Genomic DNA, 19355 nt, shown 5'->3' on the forward strand with positions numbered 1-19355 from the left:
TTCTGCTATTGTATAGAAGCAGTGATAAAGTAAGAATGACCTTAAGGTATTACTGAAAAGTGTAAATTATGAAACAATTAACTTCTGTGGAAGATTATAGTAAATTTTATCGTGCTGGCTGCAATGGATGTTCTAATAAGCTGAATGTCCGTACAGACTGGACATGGAACTTTCGTTTTGCCTTACATCATGTTCTTACTTGCGTTTCCTAGAGACAGAACAAAACGACTATCATATGGACGAGGGAGGAAATGTGCGTTTTAATAGCTTAAACATGGGAATTTTACACCCGTCCATTTTGTAAACAAATTGTGCGGTTTGGTAGCCAGTTACAGCCAACTGCCGCTGGAGCACGCTGCGGTCTCGTTCATAGGGTGAGGCACACGTACAGTGTGCCCAAGCCGGCTCTTTCCTGAGCGTACAGAACCAAGTTGAAGATACCACGTTGAAGATAGCGCGTTGAGTGCCACGGTCCGTGTGACGTCTTTACCAAACTCTTCGTTGTCAAGTATACAGGGTGTTACAAAAGGGTACGGCCAAACGTTCAGGAAACATTCCTCACACACAAAGAAAAGATATGTCGACAGGTGTCATTTTAGTTTCGTCAGTATGTACTGCACTTCCTCGATTCACCGCCATGATTTCATACGGGGTACTCTGCCTGTGCTGCTAGAACATGTGCCTTTACAAGTACGACACAACATGTGGTTCAGACACGATGGAGCTCCTGCAAATTTCAGTCGAAGTGTTCGTACGCTTCTCAACAACAGATTCGGTGACAGATGGATTGGTAGAGGTGGACCAATTCCATGGCCTCCACGCTCTCCTGACCTCAACCTTCTTGACTTTCATTTATGGGGCATTTGAAAGCTCTTGTCTACGCAACCCCGGTACCAAATGTAGAGACTCTTCGTGCTCGTATTGTGGACGGCTGTGATACAATACGCCGTTCTCCAGGGCTGCATCAGCGATTTCGTGCGACGGAGGGTGGATGCATGTATCCTCGCTAACTGAGGACATATTGAACATTTCCCGTAACAAAGTGTTTGAAGTCACGCTGGTACGTTCTGTTGCTGTGTGTTTCCATTCCATGATTAATGTGATTTGAAGAGAAGTAATAAAATGAGCTCTAACATGGAAAGTAAGCGTTTCCGGACGCATGTCCACATAACATATTTTCTTTCTTTGTGTGTGAGGAATGTTTCCTGAAAGTTTGGCCGTACCTTTTTGTAACACCCTGTATACAATGAGGCCTGTCAGTTGTTGAGCACCCAATACAAAACACTCCCTAGCCAGTAAGTTTGGTCGATACTTAGCGTTCGTTTCGAATGCCACTTCGCAAGTTCACTGGCTGCTGGGCCCGTGAGACAAGATATTTCGTACCTGTTACTAAAGAAAGAAGCCAATTGAATCCGAAATTGACACCACTGCATTGTCAGACTCAAGAACTTATCGACACGACAAAGTGTGGAGTGAAAGGCCTAACTTCCTGTCGTTAAACTAAAGTTAACTTACATATTCGTAGAGAAATAAATGACTCACGTGCAGGGACGATAGTGAATATTGATAGGCCCTGGCACAGTGATCTTGTCTTGTTTGATGAGAGTATTAGTGAGAAATCGTTAAAAGAGAAAGTCGGTAGGGATGGAAAGTAGCAAGGTGTGTTCATTAAGTTTTATAGACTGTGCAGCCATGCTCTACACCGTGTTTCATTACCTGCTCTACACCGTGTTTTATTACCTGCTCTCGATTTTTCACTATTTTCACATATTGGTTTGAGAACACTGTATTTGTCTGCATTTGTAATCGCCTTCATTAACTTCAGAATGTGTTGTTGTGATGGAGACACACACACTCACACACTCACACTCTCTCTCTCTCTCTCTCTCTCTCTCTCTCTCTCTCTCTCTCTCTCTCTCTCTCTCTCTCCTTTGCGTAGCATGCAGAGAGCTTCTCAAAGGTATGTATTTTTAAGCGTTCCTAAGAGAAGTAACGAGTATTGTTTATCGGTATGAGATATTACGTGCAGCAGGTTATCAGAGGTATTTTTTCGTAGTTTTTATAGGGCATGACGAACGGTTTTGCTGCTCTCCGGCGCTTACTGTTTTTAGAGGAGTATCAGCCACTCCAGTGGTGTTTCGGAAAGCAGCGGAGCAAAAACTTAACTATTCACGTGCATCGCGACCGCAGGGAGTGAAAATCAATGGGACTGCGGCTGTAGCCACTGCAGCCAACGTTACTGCTACCTGACAGTTTGATGTAATGCAGCAGAGTTCGTTATTTATGGCACATCAGTGTGGTATTCTGTTATAACACAGCTGAAAATTAAGCGGACACATTTTTAAGTGTCGCTTTTGTCGTACTGTCGAATGTAGCTGGTCTTTATTCCTTAACAAAATAACGAATCAGTTTCCACCATTCGCGCGAATAGTCGTTCTAATAGCTTATTTTACATTTCATTTCGAAACCACATTAGTTTGTTGGAATAATTCAATTTCATACTACAATATGCTGCCAGATCAAATATTTTGTACTGAAGCGTGACTCGAATACTGAATCTTGTTTACTTGCTGAATGAGCTATACATGCATGCCTCTCAACCCGAGTTCACAGCTTCACTTCCACCAGTAGGACAGGTTGGCAGTTATGCCTGGGTAGCTCATTCGACTAGAGCATTACCTGTGAAAAGCAAAGTTCCTGGTGCAAGTCGCGGTCTGGACAAAGTTGCGAAGTTTCAAAACATAGCGAACACTGCTGAAGAGTGAATGTGTCAGAATGATGATTTCATATTGTTCAACACAACCTGGAAGATGTTACCGATCAGACAGTAGATGTCTTAAGTTCATCGACCAAGGTGGTCGTGCATAGTTTGTCATGATCGGCCGCATATTCATTGGTCGTATTCGTTGATTCAATTGAACGTAGCCAATGAAACGCCTGAGAGCAATGATTGATAGCCTTCCTCGATTAACATTTCAAATAAATAAAAACTCTGCAAATATGGGAAGACATTCTGATTGGAATATGAGGTAAAATAATTGCAAGTCACACGACACAGCTGATGAAATACATAACAGAATTTTTGTGGGTGTGATTTCACTCTAAGACCCACTGAACTGATATTTTACATAGCTTGGTCTTATTGTTCCATCTAGGCAATATTTTGCCCATTTTTTATGCCGTAATTTTATAAGTAGAGCGCAAACACTTGCTTCCTCTTCAAAATAAACTATTGAGCTATCCATAAATTGCACGTACGCGCGAAGAAATCTCGCCCGATGTCCAAAATACTACGCTGATAAGTTTCGGAACGATTTGAAGTTGGCCGATTGAAAAATTTTTCGCGGGACTATGGTTCCCATCGCTGCTGAACTGTTGTTCACGTTTTTATTCTATAGTATAAATACCGTCACTTCTGTATGAGCTTGTTACGCTCTTTAACCATGGCATGTTTTCGGAGGTTTGTTTTCAATTTGGAGTAGTTCTCTTTCCTGGTCGAAGTAAGAAGACCATATTGGTTCACGGCGTTCTACGTAACTTTGTTTTCTGCTTAGCATATAAGGGGCTGTCAAGTAAAACTGTAGTTGGTGGTACACAGAGTTTGTGCTTCTTTCTTGCTGTGTCGTTTACGTTAGTAAGGAGTGTCTTGGATGAAGTTATTGTTTCGGAAATATAGATAAGATGGACGTGGCCGAGGTGAGCTACAATGGCATGGTTACAAATTGTGAATGTTACTGCTGGTTGCACTCCTAGAATTGAGTCGTCTGTTTCGTTGAACAACTCGCCTACAAGAAAAAATGCCTCACACACATACTGGTTTTATCTCTAAAGATTCTCACCCACCGCTGAGTCAGCACTATTGTTTCACAGGGGACTGATAAGTGTTGGATACTCTGTACCCTACAAATTATCGCTTTGTTCATGGACGTTCACCTAGTTTCTGGTATACGGTTGTCCTGGTGCAGATATGTCAAAGTTAAAATTTCCTCCATCTGTTTCTCCAAATCGTGAGCATGTGACCAGATTATGGATACAGTAATTCTACTGTTGTGGGATCAGTTTTACTTGGGAAGTGTAGTGAAATAAGCCGTGTGCTATTCTAGATCATTTAAAAACACCTGTTGTAAATGTAATGATCTGTGTTTAGAAGTAAGTTTGCAGGGCATTTAACTGAGAGTACTTTTGTCTTCTTTCAAACTGGCTCTTTAATATTGTAAATAAACGTCTGTATATATGCTATGCATGATTATTTTCGTGTGCATTTGAGGCTAAAAGCTTTTAATACTAAACCTGCTTTATCCTGTTGTGTTGAATACACTGAGGGGACTACTTACTTAGAACGGTGAAGTTGGATAAATTGTGCTCATGAGACACTGTTGAAGCATTCGATAGTGCCCTCAGTGTATTCCCGTAGATGCAACTAATTCTTCTTTTAATCTTTCTGTATCATAAAATCTTTTTGCTAACAGTTATCTTCACTTCTCTTCCAGACGCATGGTTTAAGCCAGACAGACTTCATCCAAAAGGTAATGTAATAAAGTAACATACATTGTCTTGGACTTGCTTTCCAGTGTCTTTAACTATAAAGTTTCGTTGTAACGTACTTAAACTACCGTAACACCTACTGATTTCAAATTGTTATTTTACTGGTGCGTTGCAATTTTAATAGTTTAACTATTTTATTATTTTAGTGATGGAAATGAACTTACTAATAAGCATGTTACACACATCACCGCCTACATTATTTCGTATTTTGGTTTGGTAATAAAATAGCTTCTTCAGCTTTTGTGTTGTGACATTTCAAGATAACCTTGTTTGTTAATTTTTTAAGTGACGACAGTAACACGTGAATTTATTACTGAAGCTATAGTAGTGATATGATACACAAATAGAACACAGTATTCGGAACGTTTCCCAGTACGGATGCTGGAAGAAAATATGGACGTTAATAATTTAATATGTCAAAGTGAAAGATAATTTTAAATAGTTTGCCAGCATTATCGTTCCGAACTTCAGTACCAATTGTTCCCAAATCTTTCCAGAAAACAGCAGCTTAAATTTTAAGTAACTTAGTTCATAGTATCCTCGTATAGGAAGGCAGTTGTCTTAACGAGGAAAGCTTATTAATCTGAAAAACTTTCGTTGGCCGTCATTTTGTTTATTATTAAAGATTCTTCCCCCTCTGTGCTTTGAACATTCTCTTAAGTCCAGCTTCTGTGCCTGATTTCTTCCATGTACTCTGTCAATTCTCCAGTCAACCAAAAACATGTTTCTAGTTCACTATCACGTTCTTAATGTAAATTTTTGAGCTTTGCTCGTGCTGTATCTCACATTGCAGACCACAGGTGAGCCACATAAACAAATAAAATTGTAAAATATGTAAAGTTGTGCAATTTTGAAGACAAAAGGGTGGGCACTGATTAAAAACAAGCTACCATATCTGGAACATTTCAGGCGTCAACGCGCTGCTACTTAACGAAAAGGCTGTTGGTTGATAAGTCAGCGCGTACAATTATCTGACACTACACATTACGAATTGCTTGGTATTAGTCCGAATATGTTACTCATTTGTTCATGCATTCACAGCACACTTGCCTGTGAGGAAAAGGCATCTAACGTCGAGGAGTAACTGGAGGAAAGACATGCTAAGCTACCCTGTAAATTTACGGTTCGTGCAGTACCAATCAATACATGTAAACTGTTTGTAGATCGCGGAGAACTCAGATCGAAAGGTAGGCAAGTTGTAGTTGCTCAGTGTCCTAACAGATGGCGCGAACGGCACAGATGGGCGAGAGGTAAGTTTCGTTCGGAGCTTCACAGTAATGCCGTAAAAAGCACCAGCGCTCTTACTTCGGTATTTCAGTTAACGTAGTTACTCTAAAATACTCGGTATTACTCACTGTTTGATAGAATGTCGTGAAAGTGGACAGGTAGAATGTGTAACAATGGACTTCTATAACGGAATACATTAAGAAACCTTCTCCGGAGCTTGCAAAGCATACTCGCGGAAAATTTGTGTACTGTTATTCCAATAAAACCGACTTACCTTTAATAAAAGTTACCAAGACAATACGTTCCTGAAGCTCCCTCAGTAGCAAGAGTGACACGTTCTAGTCGAGGATTTTGTGTTACATTGTCGTTCCGAGATAACATGCAACCCGTCGTTACGTAGCGATTGTCCGCGCGCACATGTTGCACTGAAATGGAACTATGTGCGTGAGTGACTGAACAAGTTATCAGCCACGTACGCAGATCACGATTTACTCTGGAAAATTGCAGTTACCAGGTTACGATACGAACTGGTTTTCTCTCCTCCCGATCCCCCGTCGCTCCCTCCTCCTGGTCTCCGCGGCAACATTTGAGACTGCCAACGTATGCATGTGACCGTTTAGAAGAACGGCAAGAATTAAAATATACTCTCATATCCAGAACCTATGCCAACCGTCGTTCTGACCTGAATATGCGGATGCGCTGTATACATCAAACGGCTTCATTTGGTTCGAGTAACAACCACATCTGGTGATAAGATTGTAGGTGCATTACAAAGAAATCACTACTAGTACAAGCTTGAATGGGGAATTACTGAACTGCTCTTTATTATTCATTACAGAAATTGCCAAAGTTCAGTTTTAGTGTTGTATTCAGTAGTTGTACGAAAGTTACATTGAACAAAGCGGTTCCGTTGTCACTTTTTTGGCTTGCTTTTGTCAAAACACGAAGCAAACATCTCTCATCAGTTTTTGTGAATACAACGCCCTTCGCCATGGTAAATGACGCAAATAATGGAGTGGGGCAGAAATGTAGCATTTCCCCACCAGGTTACTTAATATGTACATTTAGCAAGCGTTAAAGGAAACATAGTAGTAGTTTGAAAAAGAAATTGCAGGAGCAAAAGAGGTTTGCTGATACGGTAAATCTCTCACAGACGGCAATGGACTTAAAAGAGCAGTTAAAGGGAATGAATAGTGTCTTGAAAAGAAATTAAGACAAATATCAACAGAAAAGGTTTAATGGAATGTAGTGAATTTCGAACGCGAACCCGGATTTCCCGCTTATCGCGAGCTTTGGGTCGGTCCGGGATGCGTGAACGGATAGTCGTAGTAGTAAAGGCGATTACTGGCGATAAGCGGGACATCCGGGTTAGAGTCCCAGTCCGGTACAAATTCTCAGAGGTTATGGCGAGCGACTAATAAGTATTATGTTTATACCTAACAAGGCAGTTATAGAAGACCTGTTTTACGGTCCAGAATCGAATCGGCGAAAAAATAACGTAATGGGGAAGCTTGACTTCCAAAAAAGGCAGTACTTCATAGGGCAAATCTGAAGACGAGTAGTAATTAACTTCGGTGATGGCGGTAAGTGGGAGAGCTGGAAATTGTAGAGGGGAAACGAAGGCTTTACCGCAGTAAGTTGGTTCAAATGGATGTAGGTTGGAGTTGTTACACAGAGGTGAAGCGGTTGTTGGCACGGGATACACTAGCACAAAGAGCTGCATAAAGCCAGCCTACCGACTGGACTCTGCTACTACTGCTGATACAAGTTGTAATGCTCTTGCCCTTCTCCGTACTGAAAACTAAGATTTACATTTCGAAAAACGTATTCAGTCTTGCATTCGGAAGATGCAGCTATAGTTAAATTTTCAGGAGCTCAGGAGCTCTAATATATAAATGAGTTGCGGCAGCCGTCCAGCATTCTTTCTGAAAAAAAAGTTGATTCTTGCTGTTTGGTTCGTTGACTTCTATTTGAAACATTTTTACACAGTAGTAGTCCACTGTTTCTATCTGAACATGAATTATGCGTTTTCCCCCAGCAATTCGCCTCAATCTATCATCTACTATAAATATTTTCGTTAGTTTTTGAACTTCAAGGTTAAGCAGTTGATGAAAAAGCAGTTAATGTATCATAAACAGAAAATGCATGCGTATCCTCGAGTAGCAGGCAGTTCAATGCTCCCAGATTTCTAACAAATTCGAATCACCGTAAAATTTGCATGGCCTTGGTTCTTTCCATAGTGTGTTTGACTTCTTAAATGGTTTACAATAAAATGAAGTTGATAGAAACGTACCACTAGTCGAGCAAATACGAGCAATCTTTAAGAGGACTAAACATTTTAGTTCTACATGTCGTGGTTGTCTTGGAATGTTTGTCTGACCAGGACTTCGTCGTGCGTTCTATCCGATTCATCTACTCCGGCTGTCACGTGTGTCACCTGTGGAGTCATCCTAAGTCTATGTTGGCGCTGCTCTAATAGTAAATTACACACACTTACCATATTCCCTTAAAATTCATTTTAACTTTCATGGAGAAGTCAGGAATTAGAGATCATACAAAATAGTAAATGCAACTATATTCACAGAGCACCGAAGTTGGGGGGTTACCTTAAAGCGCAGTACAGATCCTCTGAAAGGACATCCTCCGTAAGAAATAACGAATTCTTGATAGTCGTGACTTCTTCGCAGTCATTTGAGCGCAGATTATAGATTTTGAACGAATATATAGACTATGGGCCATGCAACTGGTAGGGAATAGAGGCCTACGTACACCCGTATCGCACGGAATCTTATTAACGTACTGTTATCTGGGTATATATAACCTAAAATATTCTTGCTGAATTAAGTTCGTCCGGTTCACACTGTAGTTAGTTTTCCAGAGTTCGAGATTGTCTTCCGCTGTGGTGCTTTCGCGAAAATACTTTCTCATAGATCTTAATCAGGATTTCTGACTAGACAATAGGATACAGCTGTCTCGTAACACATTGTGGACGGAACGCGAGGACGACATGGGCAGCGATAATTAATCAAGCAGACAGCACCCGAGTCTTCCCATTTCTTAGACAGAGCAGACTCACTGGGAGACGCTTCGCCGGAAAGATAAGTCCCACTGAGGAAAAACTTGTCAAACACATCTGAAAGTCCTACGATGTTAGCAACGGCTAGAAGGGGAAATTGTGCTCAAAAGAAACGGCGGTGTCCACTTTGTAATATAGTGTTTCTTTGTATGGCTGTGCGTTTCAAAACAGTCGCAAACGGTGCGTAAAAACGGTATGTAAATTTTTTTAGAACAAAATGATTCAGTGAAGCATTTTGTGTAAGGGATAGCCAAATGAGACAGATCGAAAAAGTAAGTAGCCTGTTCGTTATTCCAAAAGTAATCGCCAAAACTGTTGGTACATTTATCCCTCAATGGGATTTTTCTTGGATACTTTTGCGGCTTGATTCTGGCGAGTCGTGCCACTCTTGTTACGAAGAAAACCGACGGCCGCGAGTGTCTTTCTCCAGGACACCAGAAATATGGAAATCGTATGGAGATCAAAACTTAATGGAGGACGTGTAAAGGCTTCCCAGTAGAAAAAACGTAGGCAGTATGTGGTCCGGCCCACATGTTACCAAGGTTGTTTAGAGTACGCTGCAGGAGTTCTTAAGCTGTGAAGAAAAAATACGTACACCAGGTTTCATTATTTCACATAAAACGTCACAACTTTTTTTGCATTCAGTTACGAAGCTATGATTTTCGAAAAGCCAGCCTGGTTGGGGTAACTAGACACGGCTGTGGTCAGTAGATTCTCTAACACGTTAGAGACTGGCCTCAAAGAATCACAAACTGGGATTTAGCCTGTTTTTGCCCTGTAAGACCAGGATCGCAAAAGACTTACAAATTGTACATTTAGAAATGTGAAGTGGCCTCTTATCAAACATGTGCTCAATCATTCATGACATCGTGATCGATGAAAAAGTACACTTCAACGGTCGTTTACCTTAAAGGCTTTACTCTCGATAGAGCTCAGGCAGACGGTAGCAAGTGTCACCAATTTCCACATGCTCCTTAAACGACTTAGAACACTGAGGGATAAAATATTTATAAATGATCCGGTTTCAAAGCAGCAAACGGACAGTCTTTAACTTCGTTACTGATGTACAGGGTCCTTCCAGGGCGAAGATCTTTGGTTTTACGATCTCAGCCGTATATGCAACTTTCTTCAGCAAACACATCTGAAGTTGGGATCCTCGCGTACCTATCGTTATTGCGTTTGTCTAACATCTGTTGTTTCAGAGGCATTCTCTCATGATGCTGACAAGCAAACTTAAGAAGCAATCGCCGATGTATAACTTTTTTAAACGTATGTCATTTATTCTGGCGCGAAGCGCTTTAACCCAAAACAGCATCAATTTTATAAAGTTCTGAACACAACTTTACCGACATAGCTGTTGCGGTTAGTCCATCATTCACAGTAGCTCGGCAGTGGATTTACGAGCATGAAACCAACGCTTCAGACAGCGTATGATACGGTGATACAGAATAGAGCCTACACCATCTGATCGGAACTATCCGGACACCTATTAATGGAAGTCAGCGTGAGGTGTCCACCTTTCGCCTTTAAGATGGCTTGAACTGGAGTGGGAACACTTACAGTGGCGTCTGAATGTCTGTGAAGAAATGGCTGCGCATTCTTAAAGCCAAAACCAGAGAAGCTAGTCAACCAGACGCTGGGGTCTGGAGAAAAATTGACGTTCTAACACTTCTCAAAAGTGTTCCATTGGGTTGTGGTTCGGACTTGGTACCGGTCAGTTTATTTCTGGAATGCTGTTGTCCGCAAACCATTGCCCCCATAGATGCTTTGTCAGGGTGAGCTGAGATGCTGATAATCAATCATAGCCTCCCTTCCGAATTGTTCCTCTACTTTGCGCAGTACACAGTGCTGTTAAATGTGTTGGTATTCTTCTGGGTTAAGCGTTATAATGGACCACACCCTAACCACGAAAAACTGCCCCTTCCATAGCAACACTAACTCCGTACTCAACTTTTGACACTACACACGATGGTAGGAAACATTGCCCAGGCATTCGCCCAACCCCAATCCTTTCATTGATTTGTCACAGGGTTTATGACACCAAATCAATCGCTTCCAGACTTCTGCAGCACAGTGGTATCGCCTTTTACACCACCTCAAACTTCGTGTACCATTAAATACAGGAAGATCGAGTTTATAGGAGCTGCTAGACTGCTGTTCTAATTCCTTACGCACCGTCATTGTGGAGGACGGACTTATGAAAGCACTTTGAAACTCAAAGGTGATTACTTTCGCTGACTTCGTTTTTTTTCTTTTCTTCTTCTTCTTCTTCTTCTTCTTCTTCTTCTACAACCACCCTCTGCAGTGGGCGACAAGCCCTGTCCGTCAGCACATGTCTACCTCGTGGTGATTTAACTTTGGTTATTTCTAGGCGTTTACACTTCGTCACATCACTAACAGTGGACCAGAGCAACTTGTGAAGGTTTACAATATCCCTGATGTATTTGTTGCTCAAGTGACATAAAGCCCACGTTCGAAGTCACTGAGCACATTTGACACATTCTGCTGTTACTTGCTTCTCTACTGACAATACAATACTCCATATATACTGGCGCGACAGTCTCCATTGTATGAGATGAGTGTTCAGATACTTCTGATCAGATTGTGTGTACACAGTAAAAAAAACTCAGTATGTCATATTTCTGCTGTGTTCTAACTCCTGCTATGCTGTTATGTATTGTTCTAACACTGTGAATATCGATTCTATCCTATATTATCTTCCAATCGAAGATAAACGTCTCATCTCATTGTCACTGAATTTAAAGTAATTTAAACTTTTGATGAGTTACTTGTTGCAGATAAGATGGCTTGCGTGCTTGTGGACGGGAATCTAGAGCCATGCAAAGTTTTTACGTTTATCTGTAAAAATAGAAGCGAAAATCACTAGCGAAGTGGAGTGCATCTGGCAAATGGAAACGGTGACAGACGTCAGTGGTATTTCTTACGACTTGGTTTACAATTGCGAATCCACTTGCTGTAAACATGCAGTTCCTTTCATAGGGAAACGAATCATTTTCTTCTGTCATGGAATTTGTAATACCAAACAGTTTCCGTAGTAGGGAGCTTTTTATGTTACTAGGTCGGTATTTTGAGAGCCGTAGTACTGAAATGGTAACACACATTTGCTGTAGAACTGCAGCTCATGAATAACTGCTACTTTGTTGCAGAATGTCTTTATTCATCCGATCTACCTTGTTTTTCCCTTTACACAATAACTTTGTTTAATTTGTGATTCTTTTTGCATATTTTCGGCTTCGCGCGTGCGTCCATATAAAGAGCAGCTTACAGATTTTACATTTTAATAATTCTAAACGCTAAATATAAGAATGTTATGAAGCCCCCCTGTACATCATAGTTATTGCAATCTGAATGGAAACAGTTCGTCTCCGCACGCTAAATTGGACGATGACTTTCTCAGTAGGTAAAAGTGAAAGAGCTTATCCTATGTTGTACAAGTCAGCAGACACTTAGATTTTTCCTTATATTTATAACCAAAATCGTGTTAAAGTGTAGTAAGCATCTAATATGCGCGAGAAAACTGTTAGTAAATGGAAGTCAAGTTATTTCTTGGGAGTTGGAGACGTTCCATGTTGTCGCGCATTCACTATTACCAACCGTATAAATGATGTATGTATTCTTGAACAAACGACGTTATTTTCACCAGGCCGTTAGTCCAAAAGAGTACTTTATTCAGCACTGCTGGCCAGTTTACTGCTAAAATGTCATTTTCAAGCGCACAAACGTGGGAACATCGGCGTCATAATCACATGAGACATCGACAATGGACACATCAAAGAGTGCCAAAAAACGTGCTGTTTGCAGTTAATTCAATTTTTCTTGACATCTGCATTCCACGGTTCACACACTTCACACTTCATAACAAGTTTTGACAATTGATACGCATCCTCCAATCAGGACTGGTTTTTTCTGTATCGGTTAACACCTGCGGGGTAAGTCTGTTGACTAAGCCTCTTCAAGGCATTGAAGACACTATTAAACGACTCTAGCATACAGATCTATGTGGCTAATAGTAAAATGCCTAAAAATTGTAGGTCCCACGTAGAACTAGCTGTCAGTTGAAAAATCGGAGGACGAGGTCATCTCGAATGAGGTCATGCCTAGTAAAATACACCGATATTCAAATCAGTCTTCGGATTACCAGTTCCATCTTTCTTTATTGAAATCTTACATAACTACAGAAAAGGTGTACTGATCCGTAGATGGCTTCGTAAATGGCGAAGCATATTGTGAAAGATCCTCAGTGAATTCCACATAACATGAAGCGTGTAATATGTATATCAATTGTTTGGAAAGGGTGAAGACATCAAAGCCACATGTTCCGCATATAATGAGCAAATGGGTACGTAATTATCTTACATGATTAATGCTGTTAACTCTTTGTCAAACGAGACGAACGGCGTCGAAAGCTGTGGAGGAGGAGAGTAATATAACGATTGTGACGGAACAACGGCTAATCAAATATACAAGTCGTACAATTTGAGAAATTTTTTCACAGCCAGTTTCGGAAATTCAGTATGCCATCTTCAGGCCCCATACGCACCTCATGTATAGATATTCAAACGTATCGATATTGGCATACTGGAGCCATCAGTATCTGGACTTCGTGAATACGTATTTGAAGTGAGACTTGACAACTTACAGTGTAAGATGATGGTTGTTGCTAAGTCTTCGAAGGAAGCACTTTAAATATCAATTTACGATATCCACATACTGATGACTCTAGTGTGCCAATATCGATACATTTGAATGGTACATTAAGTGCATATGAGGCCTGAAGATCGCATATTGAACTGCCGAAACTGGTTGCGAAAGTATAACAACTTCTCAAATTGAACATCTATTCGGAGACTTTCCTTGTTAAATAATATAAAAGATTGTTATTGTTGCAGTTGGTGTTAAAACGCTTTACGAATCAACCTGAGAAATATGAAATAGAGGCAAAGTGACTCAAATTCGTTATCACAGTGTAAACACCGTCGAGCAGGACTCGTTCGATAAACTCCGCCGTTGCAGGAAGCAAGAAGGTTGGAGGTATATATAAACAGCCAGTTCCAGTCGCCTGCCTTTTGTTTCGTCAAGTTTCTCAGTTACTTCAGCGAAATCTTACGCAACAACAAGCGTTACATCACGGAGCTCGTCTTTCCTAAGGGCTTTTCGAATTCAGTTGCAAAACATTTTCCCATTCAAAAGACCATATTTCAATAACAATCAGTTGCCATGTAGAACAACACGGGCCCCTCAGAGCACAACCATTTACCGAAAACTTTGCTCCTTTAAAGAAATAAGACGTTGGGTTTCATACTACTAATCGGAGTGACCTCCAGCTAGTCACTACCCCGTCCCACTCCTCTTTTCATTCAGCCATGTGCTAGTTCAGCGAAGAAGCAACAATCGTCGGCATTATCGACTAGCTTTTAAAACTGTCTACGAAGGGCCCGATGAAAATGCAATTTGATCCCGTCACACAACAATCATACTTCTGTGGCTCACCCTCTGTAAGTAAAATAACAAATGTACATGTAAGTCGACGGTTATTTCTTAAACAGGTGTTCCTTGCAACTGTCACGTGAGTTTTGCCATATTCCGGTGTCCGCAGAGACTGGAATCGGGACAGTATAAGCGACGCAGAGAGCTTTAACGTCTATCCTTAAATCATAATTTTCAAGTGAAATTCGAAATACGCAGTCATCTAGTGGGGGAAAGCACCACGACGTTCGTCGTGTGGAAAAGCCGTTCTGAGGTAATACCGACGACCAGTTAATACGAACCACGGTGATCATGAGTGTTAAAACGCAAACATTTGCAAAATGTGCCGACGACAGTAGTACACTACCTGAGATACGCGAATCTGGTCTCGAAGAAGAGAAGCGTTCGCGGTCGGGCTTTGCGTGCCGGTTGCGCAGTGATATTTGTGCCGCCCGGGGCGGTCTGCGGCGGCGGTGCTGCCGCCCGTGGCGGGTCAGGGCGGGCTATTGATCGGCAGCGCTGCAGCACCTGCTGTCGAGTGGGGCCGCGCTGTCAGCAACGGCTCGCTCCGTTCGCATTTCTGCGGAGGCACTAAGTAGCTAGCGCCCTACTCGACTATCCCTCTCCTCGCAAATCCCCCCCCGGGCGGTGGCCCCGACTTTGGCCGCCCCGTCCCGTCGCGTCGCGGCGGTCCGGCGAGTCCACCTCCCTTTATATTTAGCAGAAGCGAGCGGCGCCGGGATCCTTGCCAAGGATGGCGGGCGTAGTGCCCGGCGCGGCCGCGGCAGCTGGCGCGGCGAGCCGAGCGGCCGAAGCGCCGCCGGCCGGCAGTGCGAGGGACCAGCGAACGCAGCGCCGCCCGCACACTCCAGTCGCGCCTCCCTACTCCGCTGAGGGAACGAACAGCTCACGACGACTAACTGACGTGCACTCAGAGGCGCCGGCATGAGGCCTATCACGAAGGAGGACTGTAAGTAAAGGCACGAGCGCGCCTGGGAATGTCTCGTACCTGTGCCAAGTGACGGCGTTGACACCGTGCCAGCAGCGCGATTCTTTGTATCTTGCTACTGATTTAAGCCCTTGGGAGCTTAGATGGCTATTCCTTATATAGAATTAATAGAGGGACTTCATATTTTTCGAAATAACCCAGAAATGATTCAGTGGGGTCTCATAGGATCGCAGCAGTTGGAGGGCTTCGACGAGCATTGGAGTTCCCATACAGTATTCACGAAGCGAAATAAAAGGAAGAAAAATGTTATGACGATGTTCTGATTTGATTTGGAAAGTGTGAGGACAGTTTCTCAAATAGCATGTGCTGTTACACAGAATATCGCCCTCATCGGTGACGAGCGACGCCACAGAAGTCAATTGCCAAGGCCTCAATTTCTGCTACCTCGTTTTGAAGCTATGTAACGTAAGCGCGATGAAGAAAAGTTTAACAACTTGCCCTTTCACTTTTATGTTTTTGATAATGTCACTTCTGAAATAGTAAAGTGATGTAGTTTCGTCACAGTCTTAATTAGTATTCTCATAAGTCAGTAACTTCTGTATTGAATTTCCAAACTGGTCAGTATCAATGTAATGTACGGTAACGCCGTGCGTTGTGTATAAGGTGCACCAGTGTGTAACTGGTATTGCACTCACGGTAGGTAGTCGTGACGAAACTACCATTGCAAGCGTAGAAAATTCTGTAAAAGATCACCATTGATAATTTGGGAATAAAATGCGAAATTCTGACATCCTGCATTTTCAGTTGTAACAATGACAATCGTCCTGAAGTGGTAAACACGTGAAGAGGTTCGTATAGCTCTGCGAGTGGTATCTCCGACGCATGTCTGTTAAATCGGTTCAAACTTGTTTTTAAAAGTTAATATTTTGTGTCTGCGCCCTTGTCTATAATTGTCGCAGCCAGGACATCAGCACGGACACGGCGCTCATCTTTGACTTCACATATAGAAGTACGACTAATATCCAGTACGAAGAGCACGACGTTAATTCCATGGTCTCTCTCTCTCTCTCTCTCTCTCTCTCTCTCTCTCTCTCTCTCTCTCTCTCTGTGTGTGTGTGTGTGTGTGTGTGTGTGTGTGTGTGTGTGTGTGTGTGTGTGTGTGTGTGTGTGTGTGTTTCCGCTGCAATCTGAACAGATTTAACACTACGAAGAAGCAAAGCCACCTACATATTAAGGCTAGCTTGAGAGGTGACCCTCCGTCGCTGCTTGTTAGACTCTCGTTACGTCATAAGACGTGACATGAACACGGAACGACTTCCTGTGACTTCTTTCCTCGGAATGTTAATGTAGCATTGCCAGCGGCTCCCGCAGAGACAAACTAGGCCCAACTATGTCCACATGGCGACACACAGATTTCAGTCCCCACAGTAAAAGTTGAACAAAACTTAAGGTGAAGGAGTGTACCGTCCTCTGTGAATGTTCAGTTTGGTTTCGGGCGGTACAGTGGGCTCTACTCGTGTACAGTAGCTATTTACGCAATGCGTGAGTTGTTTGGCATTTTACCCTTTTCCATATAGAACTTCACTGTTGATTTTGTTCTTATTAAAACCACAAAGCGGATGTTTGAGGATTTTCAGAATTAGGCATATTATATTTTATGAAGACTTTAAGTTACATATACGAAAACTGCGGAAAAACTTGGGTCCGAGAGGCGTAACTTCGATTTTGCGGACGGTAACACCCTTGTAAAATGGCGCCTGGTTTGCATGTGACTGCGCGGTGGAGGCTGCCCGCCCACGTAATGGTTGCGTCACCGACGGCGCGGCCAGCCGGGACCTTCGCTCTGTCGCAAACGACTTGTCTTCATTAATGAGTCGCCAAAGGGGGGCGCACTTCCTCAGGGAAGGCTAAGCATTGTACGGAAATGGTGTACTCCACAGCCAGTCCCGAGAACTATCGGAGAGCATTCTACCTCTCACAAATGGGGATATTTATTTGTAGCCTCGAACACGTATTTCCGGAATATTTTCTGATGATCATAAAAGTTTATAAGCGGAAATTTTATAGAATCTGACTTGCAAAACTAGTTCGTAAACTAAGTATGCTAGTGTATCCTACAGGTATTACAACAAACTTCAAAAAACATGTTCATATAGAGATCTAGCGTTACCAGCCGTGAGAGTTCAAACAGGCACCTACTCCGTAAACTTGCCTATTTTCTGGCGCAGACACTGCCCCACAGCCTCATTGTTTCCAGAAACAACGTTTAGTCTTATCGTCTCAACGAACTTAAGTGATGTAACAAGTCTACTTCGAACAACATTTCGACATTATCAAGAAACAATCTACGGCCAGTGCAACGTTTTGCATCATTCTAAACTATTTATGCTAGCAGATAATTCGCTTGACACTTCGACAAATGTATGAAGACCCTAAGGAGAGACTAGTCATTCCAAGATGTGTTGCCATACTCGAACTAGAAAGCCTGATGTTTTTAAAAACATCGGGAATCCGATGTATCTATATTTTAAAAAATTACAATGAAGTATCGGTATATCAACGGAAAAATTGGCTGCACGTTGTAAATATACTGCCGCGTTTGAAGCTGTGTATTTAAGTATTGATTATTGATATTGTGTATATCAACAAGCTATCACCCTTAGAGCAAGAGCTGAAAGGAAACGATCCACCTTCACGCTTGGCGATAACCGCTTCCCTAACAATGGTAACAGCATGTAAGTGGCACAGTAATAGGTGTCCGATGGGTCCGTCGTTCGGTTTCGACACGTATCGGATTTGTCCGGAACACTTGATGTATACTACTCCATTTTTTATTTCTGCAAACGCCAGCGACCTAGCAGTTCTGCCAAAATGCGAGATGAAGTTAAACGTTGCACTTACTGTTCGTACCGCCGAGCGCTGATTGTCAGCGTTTCCCCTCGCACGTCTCCGCCCACCGCAAAGACCAATCTTGTCATTTAAATTTTTGTTCATTTTCAGCATCTGTTTTTGAAGAACGCTGATGTGAAGATATACCACACTAGTTGCGTTAATTTTTTTTACGCAAATGGTGTGCTATTTCTTCGCATGGGAAGTTTCGTTACTCCATTCACACCGCCGCCCCCCAGTGCAACTTTGTACCACATATACTTGCTTCACAGCCAGTGATAAAAGCTCAAAAAATGAGTAAGATTACATCAAACAGTGAAAGTAAAATAGTTGTACTAAAATTTCAAATATTTACCAATTGTGAAAAAATATAATATAAACAGAAATATTGGCACACCATATTTCCATTTCGATAACGATGTATCGATTACCAGGATATAAGAAGTCGCGGATATATATATATAGATACGTCGATATTTTATCAAAAGCCCTACTTCGAACCCCGTTAAGCTCGCGTCCACGTACAAGGATGTAAGAACAGCAGTGATTCGCAATCTCGACTCGTTGAGAAAACTTTCAGGTTTAAAGTATCATTTTTTAGTGACGGTTCTATGAGATTTTGTTGGTGCACCTTTAAAGCCCATGTTAAGACTTCCCGCCGTCTTAAAGCCACGCGCACGCGCTGTCGGGTGTTTGGGGACCTGGATCCATCCATTTGACTAAATGTTTGTGATGCTAATGCAAAGCAGTTTTTGCACTGAAGTGATCTTACTCGTAACTTCTGGGAGTATCATTGGACCAAGGTAGGTCTACTACAGAGGGGCAAACAGTAGTTCCTTTAACGCCGTGAGCGTAATTTTTGTAGCAGAAGTAGGTTTACACAGTTGGCCTACTTGGCAACTGGTGGGTGGACACGGCGTCGGAAAGCTGCAATGCAGCGACTGTCCGGTACGACCTTGGCTTTGGCTAACCGGCGAGCGCCATGAATGGCAGGCAGCTCAACAGTGGGACGCTTTCGCGGTGCGCGGACTAGCTTGCTTTTCAGTATCGCCTCTTTTACACCAGCGTTTGTTCTAGACATGACAAGGTGGTTTCTCCAGCCCACGATGTCAAATCATAATGTCTCAGACGGACAGCTGTGTTACATTTGGACAGCCGGAAGAACGTTGTCCTTACGTGGTG

The 19355-nt window shown here is 42.3% G+C and overlaps 2 protein-coding genes across 3 annotated transcripts in view; one reads left to right on the forward strand and one right to left on the reverse strand.

Annotated features, from left to right (window-relative positions):
* The window catches only part of LOC124802406 (serine palmitoyltransferase 2), a 420470-nt gene extending 405602 nt beyond the window's left edge, over positions 1 to 14868 (reverse strand). The window contains exon 1 of the mRNA XM_047263163.1: positions 14703 to 14868. The gene's annotated coding sequence lies outside the window, so the exon portion shown is untranslated. The remainder of the gene's footprint in view (positions 1 to 14702) is intronic.
* Positions 1 to 19355, forward strand: part of LOC124802404 (reticulon-4-like) — a 377134-nt gene that overhangs the window by 317033 nt on the left and 40746 nt on the right. Inside the window, exon 2 of one of the 2 annotated variants that reach the window (XM_047263158.1) lies at positions 4491 to 4526. The exons of the other annotated variant lie outside the window; for it this stretch is intronic. Coding sequence (XP_047119114.1) covers positions 4491 to 4526 — 36 coding nt within the window. The remainder of the gene's footprint in view (positions 1 to 4490; positions 4527 to 19355) is intronic. 2 annotated transcript variants of the gene reach the window in all.

Source organism: Schistocerca piceifrons, chromosome 6 (assembly GCF_021461385.2).
Source record: "Schistocerca piceifrons isolate TAMUIC-IGC-003096 chromosome 6, iqSchPice1.1, whole genome shotgun sequence".
In the NCBI taxonomy this organism is placed as follows: Eukaryota; Metazoa; Arthropoda; class Insecta; order Orthoptera; family Acrididae; genus Schistocerca; species Schistocerca piceifrons.